Source organism: Hemitrygon akajei, chromosome 4 (genome assembly GCF_048418815.1).
Source record: "Hemitrygon akajei chromosome 4, sHemAka1.3, whole genome shotgun sequence".
NCBI lineage: Eukaryota > Metazoa > Chordata > Chondrichthyes > Myliobatiformes > Dasyatidae > Hemitrygon > Hemitrygon akajei.
The window spans coordinates 160,829,229-160,847,640 of NC_133127.1; the positions used below are offsets into that span (position 1 = coordinate 160,829,229).

At 39.8% G+C, this 18,412-nt stretch overlaps 1 protein-coding gene across 1 annotated transcript in view; it reads right to left on the reverse strand.

The window, feature by feature from the left end:
- lnx2a (ligand of numb-protein X 2a) overlaps nucleotides 1–18,412 on the reverse strand; it is a 122,157-nt gene that overhangs the window by 97,875 nt on the left and 5,870 nt on the right. The window contains 1 exon segment of the mRNA XM_073043808.1: nucleotides 819–1,332. Within this exon segment, the coding sequence (XP_072899909.1) occupies nucleotides 819–1,219 (401 nt within the window). The 5' untranslated portion in view covers nucleotides 1,220–1,332.

Sequence of the window (18,412 nt, forward strand, 5' to 3'; positions counted from 1 at the left end):
GTGTAGGTCTGTAGTCTAGTGTAGCTTTCTCTGTGTTGTTGTTTTTTTTTTATGTAGTTCAGTCTAGTTTTTGTACTGTGTCATGTAACACCATGGTCCTGAAAAACGTTGTCTCATTTTTACTATGTACTGTACCAGCAGTTATGGTCGAAATGACAATAAAAGTGACTTGACTTGATTTTATAATTGCATTGATATGTTGGAACCAGGTTAGATCCTCAGAGATATCGATACCCAGGAACTTGAAATTGTTCACTCTCTTCACTTGTGCTCCCTCTACATGGATTGGAGTGTATTCCCTCGTCTTACCCTTTCTGAAGTCCACAATCAGCTCTTTCATCTTTCTGACGTGGCGTGCAAGGTTGTTGCTACAACACCACTCAACTAGCTGCTATGTCTCGCTCCTGCACATGCTCTTGCCACCATCTAAGGTTTTGCCAGCAATGGTTGTATCATCATCAAATTTATGGATGGTATTTGATCTGTGCCTAGCCATACAGTTCTGAGGTGCGCCAGTGTCGACTGTCAGCGAAGTGGAGCCCTTCTCCACCACCATCCAAACATGCTGCAAAGGCCATTGCAGAAGTTTTCTGCACAAAACTTGTGATAGAATTTGCAAGATCTTTAACGTTAATTTATTGAAATTTACATCATGTGCAACTGAATTGTGTGGACGTACATATAAAACATACTGTACATTAGCCACTGCGTGTATCACTGACTTAATATGTTTTGCTGCCACAGAAAAAGATTGCATGTGCAACTAATATGGGAAAAATGCAATTAATTTGTTTTCTATTTTTCAGATATTATCTTACCTGTATTTAAGATGTGCTTCCAAGTCACAACGCTGCATTACTTCTTGACAATCACTTTCAAAGGGACAGGATACCAGCTGTTTATCTAGAAGTTTGTGAACAAGAATGCTGGATTTTTTGCAGAATTTGAAGTGAAGCCGTTTGCGATCTAACGGGCAAAAGTCCTTCTGTCTCAAAAAGTCTTGGAGGCACTTGTAGCAAAATGTATGTCCACAGGGTGTATCCATTGGCTGCAGTAATGGCTGGAGACAAATATGGCAGACAAGATCATCATCCATTTCATGTTGGTAATTGTACAGATGGTTCTCTCGTGTCCAATGCTGCTGACCACATACAAAGCATAGTGGGTTCACAGGGAACTCCCGTTCTTCTCCATTAATATCAGCATTGGTAGTACTCATGGTAACTCAATTTGGCACAGCTGTTATAAATCAGCTATTCATTCAGTCATCAGTTCATGGTCAGATATTCATTAAAGCTACCCTGGTCACAGCAATCCCAGAGCTTCATTGTTCTGTGGAGGAAAGAATCATAAAGTTAAATGTCCATCAATATATAGCTGTCTTATGTCAATATTCATTTACTGAGAAGACATAACTTGAAGGACAAGAATGCTTAAATGAAAGCATTTAAGGGTGATCTCCCAATCGATGTATTCATCCATGACATCCAAGTATCTTACAATTCTCTACAAAGGTAGTAATGATAGAATTGAAGTTAGACAAAAGCAAAATCCATTTTCCTTCATGAAAGTTATTACCACTGTCTAGCTGTCAGTGAGTGTGACGAAGTGAGAACTGGTGTCAAATACTCATAGAATCATATCATAAGTATGCATGAAAAAGGTGCCACCACATGTATGATGAAATCATAATATTTTACCCGTATACTGCAGATTTCTCTGGATATTACTCTAGGAGGTCATTTACACAACATCCTGCCACAAGTGCCTGCCTGGCTATTGTCCAAGATGAACTCCTGGACCCCTATAGAACAGTGACACAAAATACTTCCCATACGTTGATCACTTCAACAAGCATTTTGAAGCCTTTCAGTAATGCAACTATTTTTTTGTAGGATATGGCACTTTACAAATAGGGAAGCATGTTAAAACATAGTGCCTCCATTGTTACACACAGATTGTAAGTAAAAAACATGTTTCGTCATTTTCAAAACTGGTACTAGGACACAACACTCTGAAGCCTTAACAGAGATTTGAAGCAAATGAACTTCTAGCACACAGAATTCTCCATTACAGTAGATTGGTCTCATGTACTGCTGCTGAATGTATTCCAATATTCACCAGTCTCAATCAACTGCTACAGTTGATCCATTTTCAATGCTAAGGCTGAGAAATGCCTTTAAATTCTCATCTCCATCTGAGCATTTTAAATGTTACTGTAGGTGTAATTCACTTAACTTTTTTCTATTAAAAATGTTAATAGCTGTAATATTGATAAAGGATGGAGTGATGACCTAGAAGCTTCACTTGAACCAAGGATATTTGTTGACATCCATTGCCTTACTCTGAATCATCTACTCTCTTGACTTACAATTCCTTCTGCTGTAACTGCTATTTAAGTATTATCAAGAGTGCAATATCTATCTTGAAATTACATTGTTGTTTGATATACATCAAAATTATGTACTACCCACAGTAATGCATTAGTCTTCAAATAACAAATCATGACTTATGCCTCCCACTCTGAGTGAGTCATACTGTTGTTCTGCGTCGATATATCATAGAAGTGACTTGTGTACAAGCTAGTCTAAAACCAGAAGAATATAATTGCACATTAATTTTTAAGCTGAATTTTCAGCACTAGCAGTGTCTGACTATCTTTGTAGGAGCTAATACTGTATAATCTGATGCACTGAAATCTTTCCCAATTCTAAATATTCCTTTTATTGGCATTATTTTAATACAGCAAAATCAGCTTTAAGGATAGAAAAACGTTACTGCAATTGGGCTTGTGTAGAGTAGGGGTCCACTTGGTGCATTGTTGTTCTCTGCTGGATTTCAACAAAATTATCACTATCTAAATTGCCCCTTCTTCTTAGATACTTCCTTTCATCCAAAGTGATTTTCATAGCTGTACAATGAATACCTTGTTTACTAATGTATTTTTATTTATCCAGCCAAGTTATATTTTTAATATCATAAGCACTGAATTTTCAGTCAAGAACTTCATCACTGGTTTAATTCTTTGGTTGCATGTGTAATTACATTATGTTTCCCATTTTTGGATGTTATGTTCCCCTATTTTTATTACCCACTTGTAATTCCATTCCTGTAGCAAATATTACAGTTCAGAACACTAATTTATAACATAAACCCCATTTAACTTCCTGGTTTCATATTTTTACTCCCTCTTAACATTGCAATGAATAGAATTACATTTCAGCATAAAATTAAATATTTATAAACATTAGAATGTCAGGCTTAATGATGGATAATGCAATATTTTAATGTACTGTAGAGTTAAAGGATATAGGTTCTCTTCAATAATTGTCAAATGCTAAGCTTCCAGTTTCTGTTATTGCTCTACTGGGAGGTACCTAACAATGGGGACAAAAATAAAATGGTGCAACACTTTTGCCTTAATTGCTTTAAAGCAACTGCAAAGGACAGGCTATAATGTGCTATTGGGAGGCACAGTTCTGTCAAATAATAAAATCACACCAAGAAGGCAGAAGAGAAAAATGGGCTGAACATTAATTTCTGTAGGGCTGATGGGGGGGGAAGAGGGATACCAATAGAGGCCAGATCCAGAATTCTCTGTACCCACATTGTTAGAGCTATTTTAAAGCAGCAATATTTTGAATGAATTTGGGCAAATATTCTACCAAGATACGGAACAATTACGACAGCAGATTTGTCCAAAATTGGACAATGCACAAGCAAAACTCCAAGTCTGCTACTTAGCAGAGTGCTGGGCATGAATTTCTGTGCTATATAGGTGAATTCCTCATGGAATTCAATAAAGGTAGAGTGTAGTTCCAATAATTTTTCAGCAAACAGGTTAGGAAATCCAGTTAGTGAATCCATACCAGGTTAACCTGCCATAAGTCCAATTAAAGTCAGGAGAAGAGGCTGTCAGTGAGAAATAAATAAAGGATTTTATTTGACTTAACTAATTTAGCTAGCTGTTTTCCAATCACAAACAAGAGAAAATCTGCAGGTGGATTCTGTGTGTGCTGCATACTGTTTTAATTGTTTTAAGCAAGTGTGTGGGTTTATTCATACTTTTAAATCAATTTAAAGTTTAATTTTGTTAACGTTAGGGATTAAGAATGTTTGTAAATGCCCTAGATATTTAGGTTCAGTTTGAACAGAGAGTTTGATAGTTGGCCTTCTGGGAAAGAATTGGGCTGTGGTGGAATTTGCTGTCATTAATACTGTTTTTGACTAAATACGGATCTTGAGTCAGGAAGAGCACTGTATTGCCCTTTTTTAAAAAAAAACAGAACTGTAAAATGTTATTTACAGAACAAATACACAAAGTACAGACATTCAATATTTACAAGACTGTGAGTACATCCAGGTTAAAATATGATCACTTCTGTCTGAGAGACAGTCAATTTCACATTGCAGTGTGCTAGATGCAAAAAATCTGAGCTCAGGAAGAACAGGATGGCATTGGAACCAGATGACTAGGCATTTCTACGTCAAAGAAGATCTGCCCCATTCTCTTGCATTTTCTGAGCAATGAAAGTGATTGACTGTAGTGAAGAAGTGAAGATCATAAAATCTAATTTTAGCTCCATTAGGTAAAAACATATTGCAGGCATGAACTTTCATGGATTCTGGAAATGATTGCAATAAATGCAAGAAAGGAAAAAATTGAGTTAAGTGTGCCAAAAAAAATCAAACAAGTTTTCAACCATTTGAACAACATACGCTATTTCTCTTGCTCATTAGCTCTCTTATTTCCTTCCCTGCAGGGAGAAAGGCAGCACAACATACCAGGAAGAGATGGAGAACTACACAAACATGAACATGAGAGATAGGAAGAATATATTGTAGGAAAGTACAAAATTATATATTGATGGAAAGTACAAGAAGAGACAAGAGCCTGAAAATTTGTTGGTACAATTCCAAAGATATAAATTGCTATTGGTTCAAACTAGAGTGCATCAATTTTGTGCAAATTTCTTGGAGTAGTATTCACTGATAAATTCAACTCTTATACTTTCAACATGATGTTATTGACCGCACACCTTTTTTCCAGTATAAATCTCCTTCAGATTTTGGCAATAATGGTATGTCTTGCTTTGGGCATGTTGTTTGGATGACCTTCCTAATGAAGCTGTGAGCAGCAAACTGCATCATGGCAAAGATTGGCAACAACAGCCCGCAAAAATCACCTGTAATTAGGTTTGCAGCATCAGAACACTGAAAGGTGATCATTCTTATTTCCCCATAAAAGAGATAGCTTTTTTTCCCCTAATCCTGCTCTCCTTCAAACTATCCTACTAAAGGGCCTTCACTCAATTGTACTTGTACTCTTTGAAATCGATTACCTGTCACCTCAAAAATAATCTCACATAGGTACTCAGACAGCTTTACCTATGGAGGACAAAGCCATAGTTTCTCTTGGCTTCCTTGCCTCAAGATCATTGCAGGAAGTTGCTGCCAATCTTTGCCATACAGCTGCACTTGGAAGGTCATCCAAACGACATGCACAAAGCAAGACCACTTGCCTACTTTTCAGACAGTCCACAAGAATCAGTAGAGTGGGAACAGGTGAAGTGAGAACTATAGATAGAGTTAAAATGAGAAGCTGTTTTAATACCAGGTCACCATCTCAACGTGATCACCAAAATATATTGAGGCTGTAGAACACAACTTTATCCATGTAGGGAATGATTTTATTCTGGGACACTGCAATCTGGTTATCAAATCAAAAGAACTGGATAGGCACAAGAAGAAATTATTTACAGAGCTAAGAGAGGGGAGAAATGGAGTTGCTACACAAACAGTAATCATCAACTTCATGAAGCAAATGGCTTCCTGTGTCTGAATGATTCAATTTATATAAATGGTGTTAAACCTAATACGCAACTCACTTCTGCCAAGGAAACAAGCACAGAGACAACTTCCACAATCAAATACATGCCTATCAGAAGCAAAGACTCTAGGAAAATCACAGTTACATAGTGAATTTTACATAATCCACTTGCATATGCTTTGAAGTTAGTAGTGGATGGAAAATATGTACAAATGATCATCTTAAAACACTCTTGCCTTGATACTTCTGATTCAAGCCTTCCCCATCTTATGGAAGATCTAATAGAATGGCAACCCATTGGTGCAGAAGGTGGCCATGCATTCAGTGATTCAGGTTACTGAAGTTCAGTAAAACATGATTAGAAAATTATTTCCTCCTAATGATGCACACATCATAACCGAGCAATTGCTAATGGAGATAAAGACAGCAGTAGAAAATCCACAACACGAGGCTCAGGTCTGTCCAATCTCCTGTTCAGCTGGACATAGATGTGGCATTTTAAGAACACTTCTATCTCATAGCAATCCCAACAAAGGATGAAGACTCTCAGCAAATGCTATATAGAAAAGGGTACATGATCCGGTATATACAAGTGTTCAGTGACTCACTGACTTCCAGCATAACGCTTAGCAGCTCCTTGCTGGCAGAAAATTGAACAGGGTCTATGAGGAAGTAGGTGAAGACAAGGAAAGTGAGAATAGGATAAAAATTGGCCTATTTGTTTTCTGGAGATAGAGTTCTTCATCATCAGTTATCAGGAGAGGATAGGTGAGGTTTTCTTTCTGTAGTTCGGATAAGGCTGATGAGGGACCTGATTAAAGTATACAAAGTTATGAGAAGTAGGATAGATGGTGGGAAATATTTCTCCACAGTGGAAGTGTTTAAAGCTATAGAGCACAGGTCAAGAGTGACAGGGCAAGAGATTTAGAGAGGATCTGAGGAAGAACCTTCCATCCAGAGGGTGGTTGGAATCTGGAAAGAACTGATAGAGAGGATAGTAAAGTTATATATGTTCAAAATATTTGAGTAACATAACAGATGAATTTGAATTACCAACACATAAGAGACTACAAACTAATCCTGATAAATGGGATTTGTATAGATATAGTCACCTGATGATTGGCATGGACATGGTGAGCCAAAGGATCTGTTTCTGCACTGAAGGACCTTATGAATCTATGATCTTAGATGGAGGAATCTATGGTTGAACTCTTACATGCTTCTCACCCAGAAAATGTTGGATAAGAGCATAGACTCAATAGAGAGTCATATAGCATACAGTACTGATGCTGGCCCTTTGGCCCAATGAGTACATGGCAACCACAGTGCCCATACTTCTAGAGATTCTGCAGTTACTGGAAATCCAGAGTAACACACACAAAATGCTGGAGGAACTCAACAGGTCAGACAGCATCAATGGAAATGAAGAACCTGATGAAGGGTCACAGTCCGAAACATTGACTGTTTATTCATTTCCATAAATGCTGCCTGACCTGCTCAGTTGCTCCAGCTCAGCATGTTGGTCCCAATTTTTCTGTGTTTGGCCAAAATCCCTCTAAGCTATAATCCACCATGTACTTATCTCATTCTTCAGAGCAGAAATCTACATAGGTTGCCTCTACATTATTTAAAATCACACAAGTTATACTACACAGTACTTCCAAGAAGAAAGAGTTAATTTGCTATTGTATAGGAGTGCGCATGTTTTATTTACTGTCAGAATGCAACTATATTGCTGCTGCAGAACAACAAATTTCATGTTATTTAAATTAGTGATAATAAATTTGATTCTGAATTCTAAACTTTCAGTTCCTTGAACTCAAATAAAATTCATTTATTGCTGCTTATTTCTAGTCAAAATCTTTTTTTTGTTAATTACTGCCAGGATTCCTTATCATATGTAGAATAATGAGACATGGATTGGCACTGAGGGAGGGGCTTAAAAAAGGGATGCATTGCTGTCTTAATAGACTCCACTGTGGAAGCGGCAGTAGGGTGTCATCAGACATGATTTAAGGAGGTATACCTTGTCCAAGCAACCAGCAAGTTTGTATGAAGAAATCAGGAAGATTAGACTAACACAGCATAAAGACATCAAGACAATTGACTGGGAATCTCTTGTAGGCATACAAAGATTTTTTTTCCCTTTTTGGTTACAGAACAGCTGCTTGTTGGCAAGCACAAGCTTTCCAGTAAAGTACATTCTGGGGTAATATGAACATGCCTTGAGAACCAAGTTTATTCAGATGATAATAACCTGACCCAATCAATGTAAAGCCAACAAGAGATGGAAATTTGGGACACCTGACGATTTACCGAATATTGCAGGGGACTTCAACTAGGCTAGCTTGAAAAAGTCTTTGACAAATTACCACATGCCAACTGTGGAACCAGAGGGGCCAACACATTCAATCATTTCAACACCACCATCAAGAACACTTACTATGCCATTCCACACTGTCACGAATTCCACAGATTCACCACCTTCTGGCAAAAGAAATTCCTTTCATCTCTATTCCAAATGGACATCCCTCTATTTTGAGCACACCTGGCTTCCTCACTTCTTCTCCCGGCATATAGGTGGCACCAGTTTATAACACTGCATTGTAGTGGTAGACTGAACCATATACTGGTATTCAAGTTTGGATCTGAATGAATATGCCACAGCCATCACCAATTTCATCTACAGTTGCCTGAATGAGTGTGTGCCTTCCAGAACATAAAGGCCATAAGATATAGGAGCAGAATCAGGCCCCGTGGCCCATCAAGTCTGCTCCACCATTTCATCATGGCCGATTCAATTTTCCTCTCAGCTCCAATCCCCCCCCCCTCCCTCTCCCCATGTCCCTTCATGCTCTGACCAATCCAGAATCTATCAACCTCTGCCTTAAATGTACATACAGACTTGGCCACCACAGCTTCCACCAATTTGCCACTCTCTGGCTAAAGAAATTCCTCCTCATCTCCATTCTAAAAGGACAACACTCTATTCTGAGCCTGTGTTCTCTCCCACCATAAGAAATATCCTCTCCATTCACTCTGTCAAGGCCTTTCACCATTCGATAGGTTTCAATGAGGTCACCCCTCATTCTTCTGAGTTCCAGCAAATGCAACAAATGCCAGATTGTCGCAAACCTAAAGCCCTGAAAGAACCAGAAGATTCGCTGTCTGCTGAGTGCTTGATCTGTGGTGTTCAAGACCTGCGATCCAGAATATTACAATAACTTGAACACACCAGACAATTAGTTGTACACTGTCCCTGGTGTGGTTAAAGAGAACGCAGCAGAGAAGGCCCTGGGGTGTAAAATAGAACATGGGAACCTGGTCCTAATGTGTTAAAGGAAGCATCATATCTGAGCCTGGAGTGCAAAATGACAGATGAACAATTTGATGATGGATAATCAGAGATTTACAGCAATTAGCAAAGCTAACAGAATAGTATTGCTTATTACCAGGGGGCTTGCACAAATTTGAATATAATGATAGGGAGATTATAGTTATAATACTGGAGGGGCCAGATCTATCATACGTCATACAGTATTTAAGGATGTAAGACCATAAGACATAAGAGCAGAGTTAGGCCATTTGGCCCATCGAGTCTGCTCCACTATTTCATCATGGCTGATCTATTTCCCCTCTCAGCACCATTCTCCTCTCTTCTTCCTATAACCTTTCACATCCTGACTAATCAAGAACCTATCAACCTCCCCCTTACATGCACACAGTGACCTGATCTCCACAGCCAACTATTGCAATGAATTCCACAGATTCACCACCATCTGGCTGAAGAAAACCTTTAAGTGCTGCTCATATGATAACCTTTTCATCCCCGCAATCATTCTCGTAAATCTCCTCCAACATCAGCACATAAAGGGCCTAAAACTGCTCATGATACTCAAAGTGAGGCTTCGTCAGTACCTTATACAGCCTCAAAATTACATCCTTGCTTTTATATTGTGGTCCTGTTGAAAAGAGTGCTAACATTGCATTCGCCTTCCTCATTACCGATTCAACCTGGAAATAAACTTTTCAGGAATCCTGCACCAGATCTCCCAAATCATTTTGACCTCAGATTTTTGAATTTTCTCTGTTTAAAAAGATAGTCTATGCTTTTATTCCTTCTGCTGAAGTGCATGACCATGCAATTCCCAACACTGTATTCCATCTGCCATCTCTTTGTTCATTCTCCTAACCTAAGTCCTTCTGCAGCATCTCTGCTTCCTCAACACTACCTGCCCCTCCACCTATCTTCATATCATCTGCAAACTTGGCCACGAAGCCAACAACTTCTTCATTACATTGACAAAATGTAAAAAGAAATGATTCCATAGCTGACCCAGTGAAACACCACTAGACATTGGCATCCAATCCAAAAATGATCCCTTTATTCCCACTCTTTGCCTCCTACCAATCAGCCAATGATTTATCTATGCAGTATCTTTCCTGTAATACACTGGGCTCATATCTTGTTCGCCTGCCTCATGTGCTGCACCTTATCAAAGACCTTTTGAAAATCCAAGAACACATCATCCACTGATTTTTATTTGTTTATCCTGCTTGTATTTTCTTCAAAGAATTCTAACAAATTTTTCAGGCAAGATTTTCCCTTAAGGAAACCATGCTGACATTGCCCTGCTTTGTCATGTGCCTCCAAATACCCCAAAACCACAGCCTTAACAATAAATTCCAACATCTTCCCAACCACTGAGGTCATGCTAATTTCCTTTCTTCTGCCTCCCTCCCTTTTTGAAAGAGTGGAATGTCATTTGTAATTTTCTAGTCCTCCAGAACCATGCTAGAACCTAGTGATTCTTGAAACATCTTTACTAATGTTTCCACAGTCTCTTCAGCTGCCTCTTTCAGAACCTTGGGCTGTAGTGCATCAAGTCAGGTGACTTATCTACTTCATACCTTTCAGTTTCCCAAGCACCATCTCCCTAGTAACAGCAACTGCACTCACTTCTGCCCCTTGAGATTCTTGAACTTCGGGCATACCACTGGTACCTTCCACAGTGAAGACAGGTGCACAGTACTTACTCAGTTCTCCCACCATTGCCTTGTTCCCGTTACTATCTCTCTAGCAGTCCAATATCTACTCTTGCTTCTCTTTTAGCTTTATATATCTGAAAAAACTTTTGGTATCATTTTTGATGTTATTGGTTAGCTTACCTTCATATTTCATCTTCTTCCCCCTCCACGGTTTTTTTAGTTGCCTTCTGTTGATATTTAAAAATTTCCCAATTGTTAACCTTCCCACTAATTTTTGCTCTGTTATATGCCCTCTCTTTTGCTTTTATGTTGGCTTTGACTTCCCTTGTCAGACATGGTTGTGTCATCCTGCCTTTAGAATATTTCCTCTTCTTTGGGATCTATCTATCATGCACCCTTCTGAATTGCTCACAGAAAAATCCAGCCATTGCTGCTCTGCCATCATCCCTGCTAGAGTTCCCTTCCAATCAACGTTGGCCAGCTCCTCTCTCAGGCCTCTGTAATTCCTTTTACTCCACCATAATACTGATACATCTGACTTTTGCTTCTCCATCTCAAATTGCAGGGTGAATTCTTTCATATCATGATCACTGTTTCCCATGGGTTACCGTAAACTCCCTAATTATATCTGGTTCATTACACAACACTCAACCCAGAACTGCTGATTCCCTAGCGGGCTCAACCACAAGCTGCTCCAAAAAGCCAACCTGGAGGCTTTTCACAAACTCTCTCTCTTGGGATCCAGCATCAACTTGATTTTCCCAATCTATCTGCATATTGAAATCATCATAACTAACATAATATTGCCTTTTGGACATGCTTTTTCTATCTCCTGCAGTAACCTGTAGACTACATCGAGGCTACTGTTTAGAAGCCTATAAATAACTCCCATCAGCGTCTTACTCTTGCAATTTCTTAACTCTACCCATCAGGATTCTACATCTTCCAATCCCATGTCAGCTCTTTCTAAAGATTTGATTTTATTTTTTACTAACAGAGCCACTCCTCTTCCACTATCTGGCTGCCTGTCCTTTCAATAAATTGTGTATCTTTGGATATTAAATCCCAACTACAATAGTCTTCCAGCCATGACTCTGTGATACCCACAAAGGCATACATGTCAATCTCTAACTGCGCAAAAAAATTATCTACCTTATTTCATAGACTGCATGCATTCAAATATAACACCTTCAGTATTGTCACAAACAAGAGAAAATTTGCAGATGCTGGAAATCCAAGCAATGCACACAAAATGCTGGAGGAATACAGCAGCCCAAGCAGCATCTATGGAAAACAGTACAGTTGATGTTTCGGTCCAAAACCTTCAGTCCTGTATTTGCCACAAAATATTCAATTTTGTTCCCTTTTTATACTATAAACCATCCCACTTACTGCAATTTTGCCCTAACATCTGCCCGTCTTGCCTGACAGACTCATGAAACACTACCTCTGCTTTAAACCAACATCCCTATCACTCTGGTTCCCACTCCCCCTGCCAAATTGGTTTAATCTTTCCTAGTACCTCTTGCAAACCTGCCCGCAAGGATACTGGTCTCCCTTGGGTTCAAGTGTAGCCTGTCCCTGTGTTACAGGCCATACCTTTTCCAGAAGAGATCCCAATGATCCAGAAATCTGAAATCCTGCTCCCTGCACCAGTTTCTCAGAACTAGTAGTGCAAAACAAAAGTAAGGTTGTGTTCATAGGTTCAGTGTCCATTCAGAAATCTGATGGCAGAGGAGAAGCTGAAGTTCCTGTAACATTGAGTGTGTGCTTTCACGCTTTTGTACCTCCTCCCTGATGGTATCAATGTTTAGAGGGCATGTCCAGGGTGATGGGGATCCTCAATGATGGATGCCGGCTTCTTGAGGTATCGCTCCTTGGAGATGTCACGGATGCTGGGGAGGCTGGTGCCCATGATGGAGCCAAATGAGTTTACAACTTTCTGCAGCTTATTTTGATACTGTGCAGCTCCCCCTCACCCCCACCACCCACCCCCATACCAGGCAGTGATGCAGCCAGTTAGAATCTCTCTATGGTACATCTATAGAAATTTGTGAGCGTCTTTGGTGGCATAACAAATCTCCTCAAACTCCTAATGAAATATGGCTGATGTTGTGCCTTCTTTGTAACTGCACTGGTATGTTAGGCTGAGGATAGATCCCCTGAGAAGTTGTCATGCAGGAACTTTGTTCTTCTGATCGCTCTATGAGGACTACTGTGTGTTCCCTCATATTACCCTTTCTGAAGTCCACAATCAATTCTTTGGTCTTACTGATCTCAAATGCAAGGTTGTTGATGTGACACCCTTTCAATAGCTGATAAATCTCACTCCTGTATGCCTTCTTGTCACCAGCTGAAATTCTGCCAATAATAGTTGTGTCATCAGCAAATTTACAGATGGCAATTGAGCTGTACCTAGTCATGAGTGTAGAAAAAGTAGAGCAGTGGGCTAAGCACACATCCTTGAGGTGCTGAGGTGTGCCAGTGTTAGTTATCTGTGAGATGGATACATTATTTTTGATCTACACAGACTGCGGTCTTCCAGTGAGGAAGTCGAGGATCCAATTACAGAGAAGTAAAGAGGACCAGGTTTCGATCAGACCTGTAGGAATGATTGTATTAAACACTGAGCTGTAGTCAATAAACAGCAGCCTGACATACAGTAAGTATTAGTATTGCCCCGGTGATCCAAGGCTGCCTGAAGAGCCAGTGAGATTGTGTGCACTGTAGACCTATGGTGGTGATAGGCAAACAGCAGTCGGTCCAGGTCCTTACTGAGGCAGACGTTGATTCTAGCCATAACCAACCTCTCAAAACACTTCATCACCATAGATGTGAGTAGTACTGGAAAACAGTCATTAAGGCAGCTCACCCTGCTCTTCTTAGGCACTGCTATGATTGTTGTCTTTTTAAAGCAGATGGGATGCATTTGTTTGCCAAATTATCCTTCACCAGCACATGGGACAGGCAGCAATCAAGATTTTTACCCTGGAGGTCCTGTTTTTTAGCTTTCTACCTAGCTCTCTAAATTAGTGCCAATATGCACCAAGACATATGGCTGCTCACCCTCCCCCTTTAAAGTGTCACGGGCATGATCCAAGACATCCCTGACCCTGGACCTGGGATCTCTCTATCGTGTCCAAAGGCTCTCCTCCTCTAAGAATGTTAATTCCTATCACCTCTGCATTCCTCCTCTGTCCCCTTCCCTTCTGAACGACAGCGCCAGACTCAGTGTCAGAGACCTGGTCACTGTGGTTTCCCATTGGTATGTCATCCCTTCCAACAGTATCCAAAATGGTATACTTGTTATTGAGAGAATGGCCACAGGGGTACCCTGATATACTTGTTATTTAGAGAATGGCCACAGGGGTACCCTGATATACTTGTTATTGAGGGGATTGGCCACAGGGGTACCCTGATATACTTGTTATTGAGGGAATGGCCACAGAGGTACCCTGATATACTTGTTATTGAGGGAATGGTCACAGGGGTACCCTGATATACTTGTTATGGAGGGAATGATCACAGGGGTACCCTGTATCAGCTGCCTATTTCCCTTCCCTCTCCAGACAGTCACCCATTCACCTGCCTCCTGCAACTACCTCCCTGTAGCTCCTATCTATCACCTCCCCAGTTACCCATATGAACCAAAGGTCATCGAGTTGCAGCTCCAGTTCCTTAGCATGTTCTCTGAGGAGCTGCAGCTTGCTGCACCTGGTGGAGATATGGTCATCCGGGAGGAATAGTGCTGTTTTTCATGAGCATTGCCATCAAACATCTTTAATGAAGGAGGTAATAGATAATGTTAAATTGAAAAGTAGGGATTGGAGTGCAAAGTGGAATGCATAAGATGCTGGAGGAACTCAGCTGGTCAGGCACCAACTATGCAGAGGAATAAACAGTCAACAGTTTGGGCCAAGACCCTTCACCATAGGCCAGCAGATCCAGCAGCACTAAAAAAGCTTACAATAACAGTGAAAACTGTTTTTGAGGGATATTTTGCATGTAATAAGATATTTGGATATATAACTAAGAGGAAGGTGGCCAAAAGTGAGACTTCCAGAGAATGAGACTAATGAATTAATGGGAGGAAACAAAGAAATGTCAGATAAATCAAATCAATTTTTTCATCACTGTGGAGGACACTGTAAATATATCCAAGATAATGTATGGACTACTTTCAAGTAACAGGGAAGAACTTGTAAAACATTTCAATCACATGGGAGGATGTCACAGAAGACAAGGCTTACAAATTGCTGGAACCTGATGGCCTATATCTAAGGTTTTATCAAAAGGCTGTAAGAGATACTGGACCCATTGGTTGAAACATTGCAAATCTCACTGAATTCCAGGAGGTTGACAACAGATTAGAAAAATCCAAAGTGACTTCCTGTTCAAAAAAGCAGACAGGGAATTATAGGCTAGTTAGTTTACCATCTATTGTTAACAAGATGACATCTATAGAGTCAGCAATCAAAGAGGAAATCAATTAATCACTTAGGAAAGCTAAATACAATCAAACCAGGTCAACACAGTTTTAGGAAAGGTAAATCGTGTTTGGCAACTTTTCTCAAATTCTTTGAGGCTGTGAAAGGGAGAAATGATAGAGGGGAACCTGCAGATAAAGTGTATTTACATTTCCAAAAGACATTTGACAAGGTGCCACATAAAAAAACTGATGCACAAATTAACAGCCCAATATATTGAAAGGAGTGTTTTAGCATAGATTTTAAACTAGCTGTCATACAGAAAAAAAAAAGGATTGGAATAAATGGGTCCTTTATATGTTGGAGGACCTATATGGTGAAATACTTCGGGGATTGGCTTTAGACCAGTGGTTCCCAAAGTGAGTGATATCATGCCCCCCACCCCTGGAGGCAGAGGGGGTTTCTAAGGGGACAAGGGGGAAGCTGAGGGATTACAAGCTTAATTTAAGAAATTAATTACTTATTATAAGCAGTTGATCCTCAATGCCTCATAATTGATTACAATGATCAAATAATCATCGCATCTCTTGCTAACGCACCGTTCACTTAGACTTTGCTCGAAGCATGTTATAGTTGTTGAAAAGCAATGTAACACTTCTGTATTTGGTATATCATGAGGCATCTGGAGTGAAGAAATTGTGTTATTTCCAGGCCTAGTTCATATATTATTGTCTTTTATTACTGCGGTAATGTTAGTTAGTACGATTCCCGTACTCTAATCACACAGGGATGCAATTCCTGTGAATTAGGGTACATCATTCATGGAGTAAAGTTCAGAATCTGCCTTTTCTATTGGTCTTGACTGCATTTCTCTAGCCCATGGCCCAACTAAGATATCGCTGCACCACTTTATGTACTTTCAGGCAGAGAGTCAAGTTTTGCTTGAGCTATGATGAAGTCATAACTTTCCCCTTTATTGAAACTGAACTCAATAAAGGGGAAAGTTATAGGTGATTGACCATGGTCATGAATCCATAACGAAAATGGCAGAAGCAGACCAAATGAAAAAGTGTAGACAGTATAGTCATGGGGTATCTGAATATGGATTTATATGGGCACTAAGCAACCAGCCAATGTGTCTTGCGTGAAAAGGTTTTTTTCAAATGAACAATGAACCAATCCAGGCTCCTTGAACATTTGAAGAGAATTCACTCTTGTAAAACAAGCAGGAAAATTGATTTGCTTTCAGTCACTTTGTGAAAACTTTCAGAAACAGAAATCGGTTCAAAACATGTCTGCCAGCACTTCACAACAAAACAATACACACAAAATGCTGGTGGAACACCGCAGGCCAGGTAGCATCTATAAGGAGAAGCACTGTCGACGTTTCGGGCCGAGACCCTTTGTCAGGACGAAGGGTCTTGGCCCGAAACGTCGACAGTGCTTCTCCTTATAGATGCTGCCTGGTCTGCTGTGTTCCACCAGCATTTTGTGTGTGTTGTTTGAATTTCCAGCATCTGCAGATTTCCTCGTGTTTGCACAACAAAACAATGTCGGTTTGAGTGCTTCATACAAAATTTCACTGCTAAATCTGGAAAGTCCCATACAATTGGAGTAGAACAGATTCTACAAGCAGCAAGGGAGATTCTAAGTATGGTTTTGCACAAGTCACCAGACCCAATAATTAAAGTGATTCCACTCTGAGACAACTCTGTTCAAAGATGAACAGATGAAATGACCAAGAATGTGGATGGCATGTTGTGTAACATACTCAGGACAACAGAATTTGCTCTGCAATTGGATAAGTCAACTTTACCGGGCAACAAATCTTTGCTTTTTGGTTGTGTTTGCTTCTAAAGATGAAGGCATGGTTTAAGAGTTGTTATCTGCAAGGGCACTAAAAACAACTACAAAGGGCAAGCCAATACTTAGGGTTATTTTTCAAGAAGGACATTCTGCTCATCAACATTCTTGCTTGTGCAATAAATGGGGTACCATCAATGACAGATTATTTATTTGGAAAAAGCTGTACCTAACATATTTGTCATTCACTGTGTACTTCACAGACAGCATCTTGTCACAAAAAAATCCTGTGATCAGCTGCACAAATCATTAAATAGTGTTATTACAGCAGCAAATAAAATCAAGTCCCATGCTCTCAATTCTCAACTATTTCAGGAGCTTTGTATTGAGAACAATGGACAGCTTGAATACTTCTTAATGCACAAAGAAATCCGATGGCTCCCAAAACAAAACTGCCTGAGATACTTCTATGTGCTTTTAAAAACTGGGATATACTTCTCTGAAGACTTGAATATTTCATTCAGTCATTAGGCATGGCATTGGTTATTTGTCAGAATTATTCAGTTTAATGAAATTGATCTTCAACTGAAAGGAGGTAATACAAATCTTATTAAGGTCAAATTAGTCGTTACCACATTTCTGTCCAAGTTAACCCCATTAGGTGCAACATTGGCTGTTACGACCTTTTCAAATTTCCGAACCTTTCTGAGTAGGAAGAGAAAGAAAGAATACCAGATGTTGATTTTCAAGTATAATTTGCCTACCTGGGTGAGCTGCAAAAAGACAAGTCATAGAGATTTCAGGATCTTCTCTGGATCCAAATTCTAGACTGGGTGATAAATCCATTTCTGAACACTTGTAATAAGGAGTTAACAGGAAGGATGGAGGAAGAACTGATCTTGCTACAAAATAACTAAGCTGAAGCCAAGGTTCTAAAAACTCATATTAAGACTTTTGGTTGTAGAAATAATTCTCGAACTTTCTACAGGGGCACAATTGAGAGCATCCTGACTGGCTGAATCACTGCCTGGTATGGAAACTGTAGCTCCCTTAGTTGCAGAACTCTGCAGAGAGTGGTGTGGACAGTCCAGTGCATCTGTAGTTGTGAACTTCCCATGATTCAGGACATTTACAAGGACAGGTGTGTAAAAAGGGCCCGTAGGATCATTGGGGACCCAAGACATACCAACCACAATCTATTCCAGCTGCTACCATCCAGGAAGCGATACCGCAGCATAAAAGCCAGGACCAACAGGTTCTGGGAAAGCTTCTATAATACATTGACTGTTCTATTTATTATAAACTACTATGGTTGCACATTGCACATTTAGATGGAGACATAATGTAAAGGTTTTTACTCCTC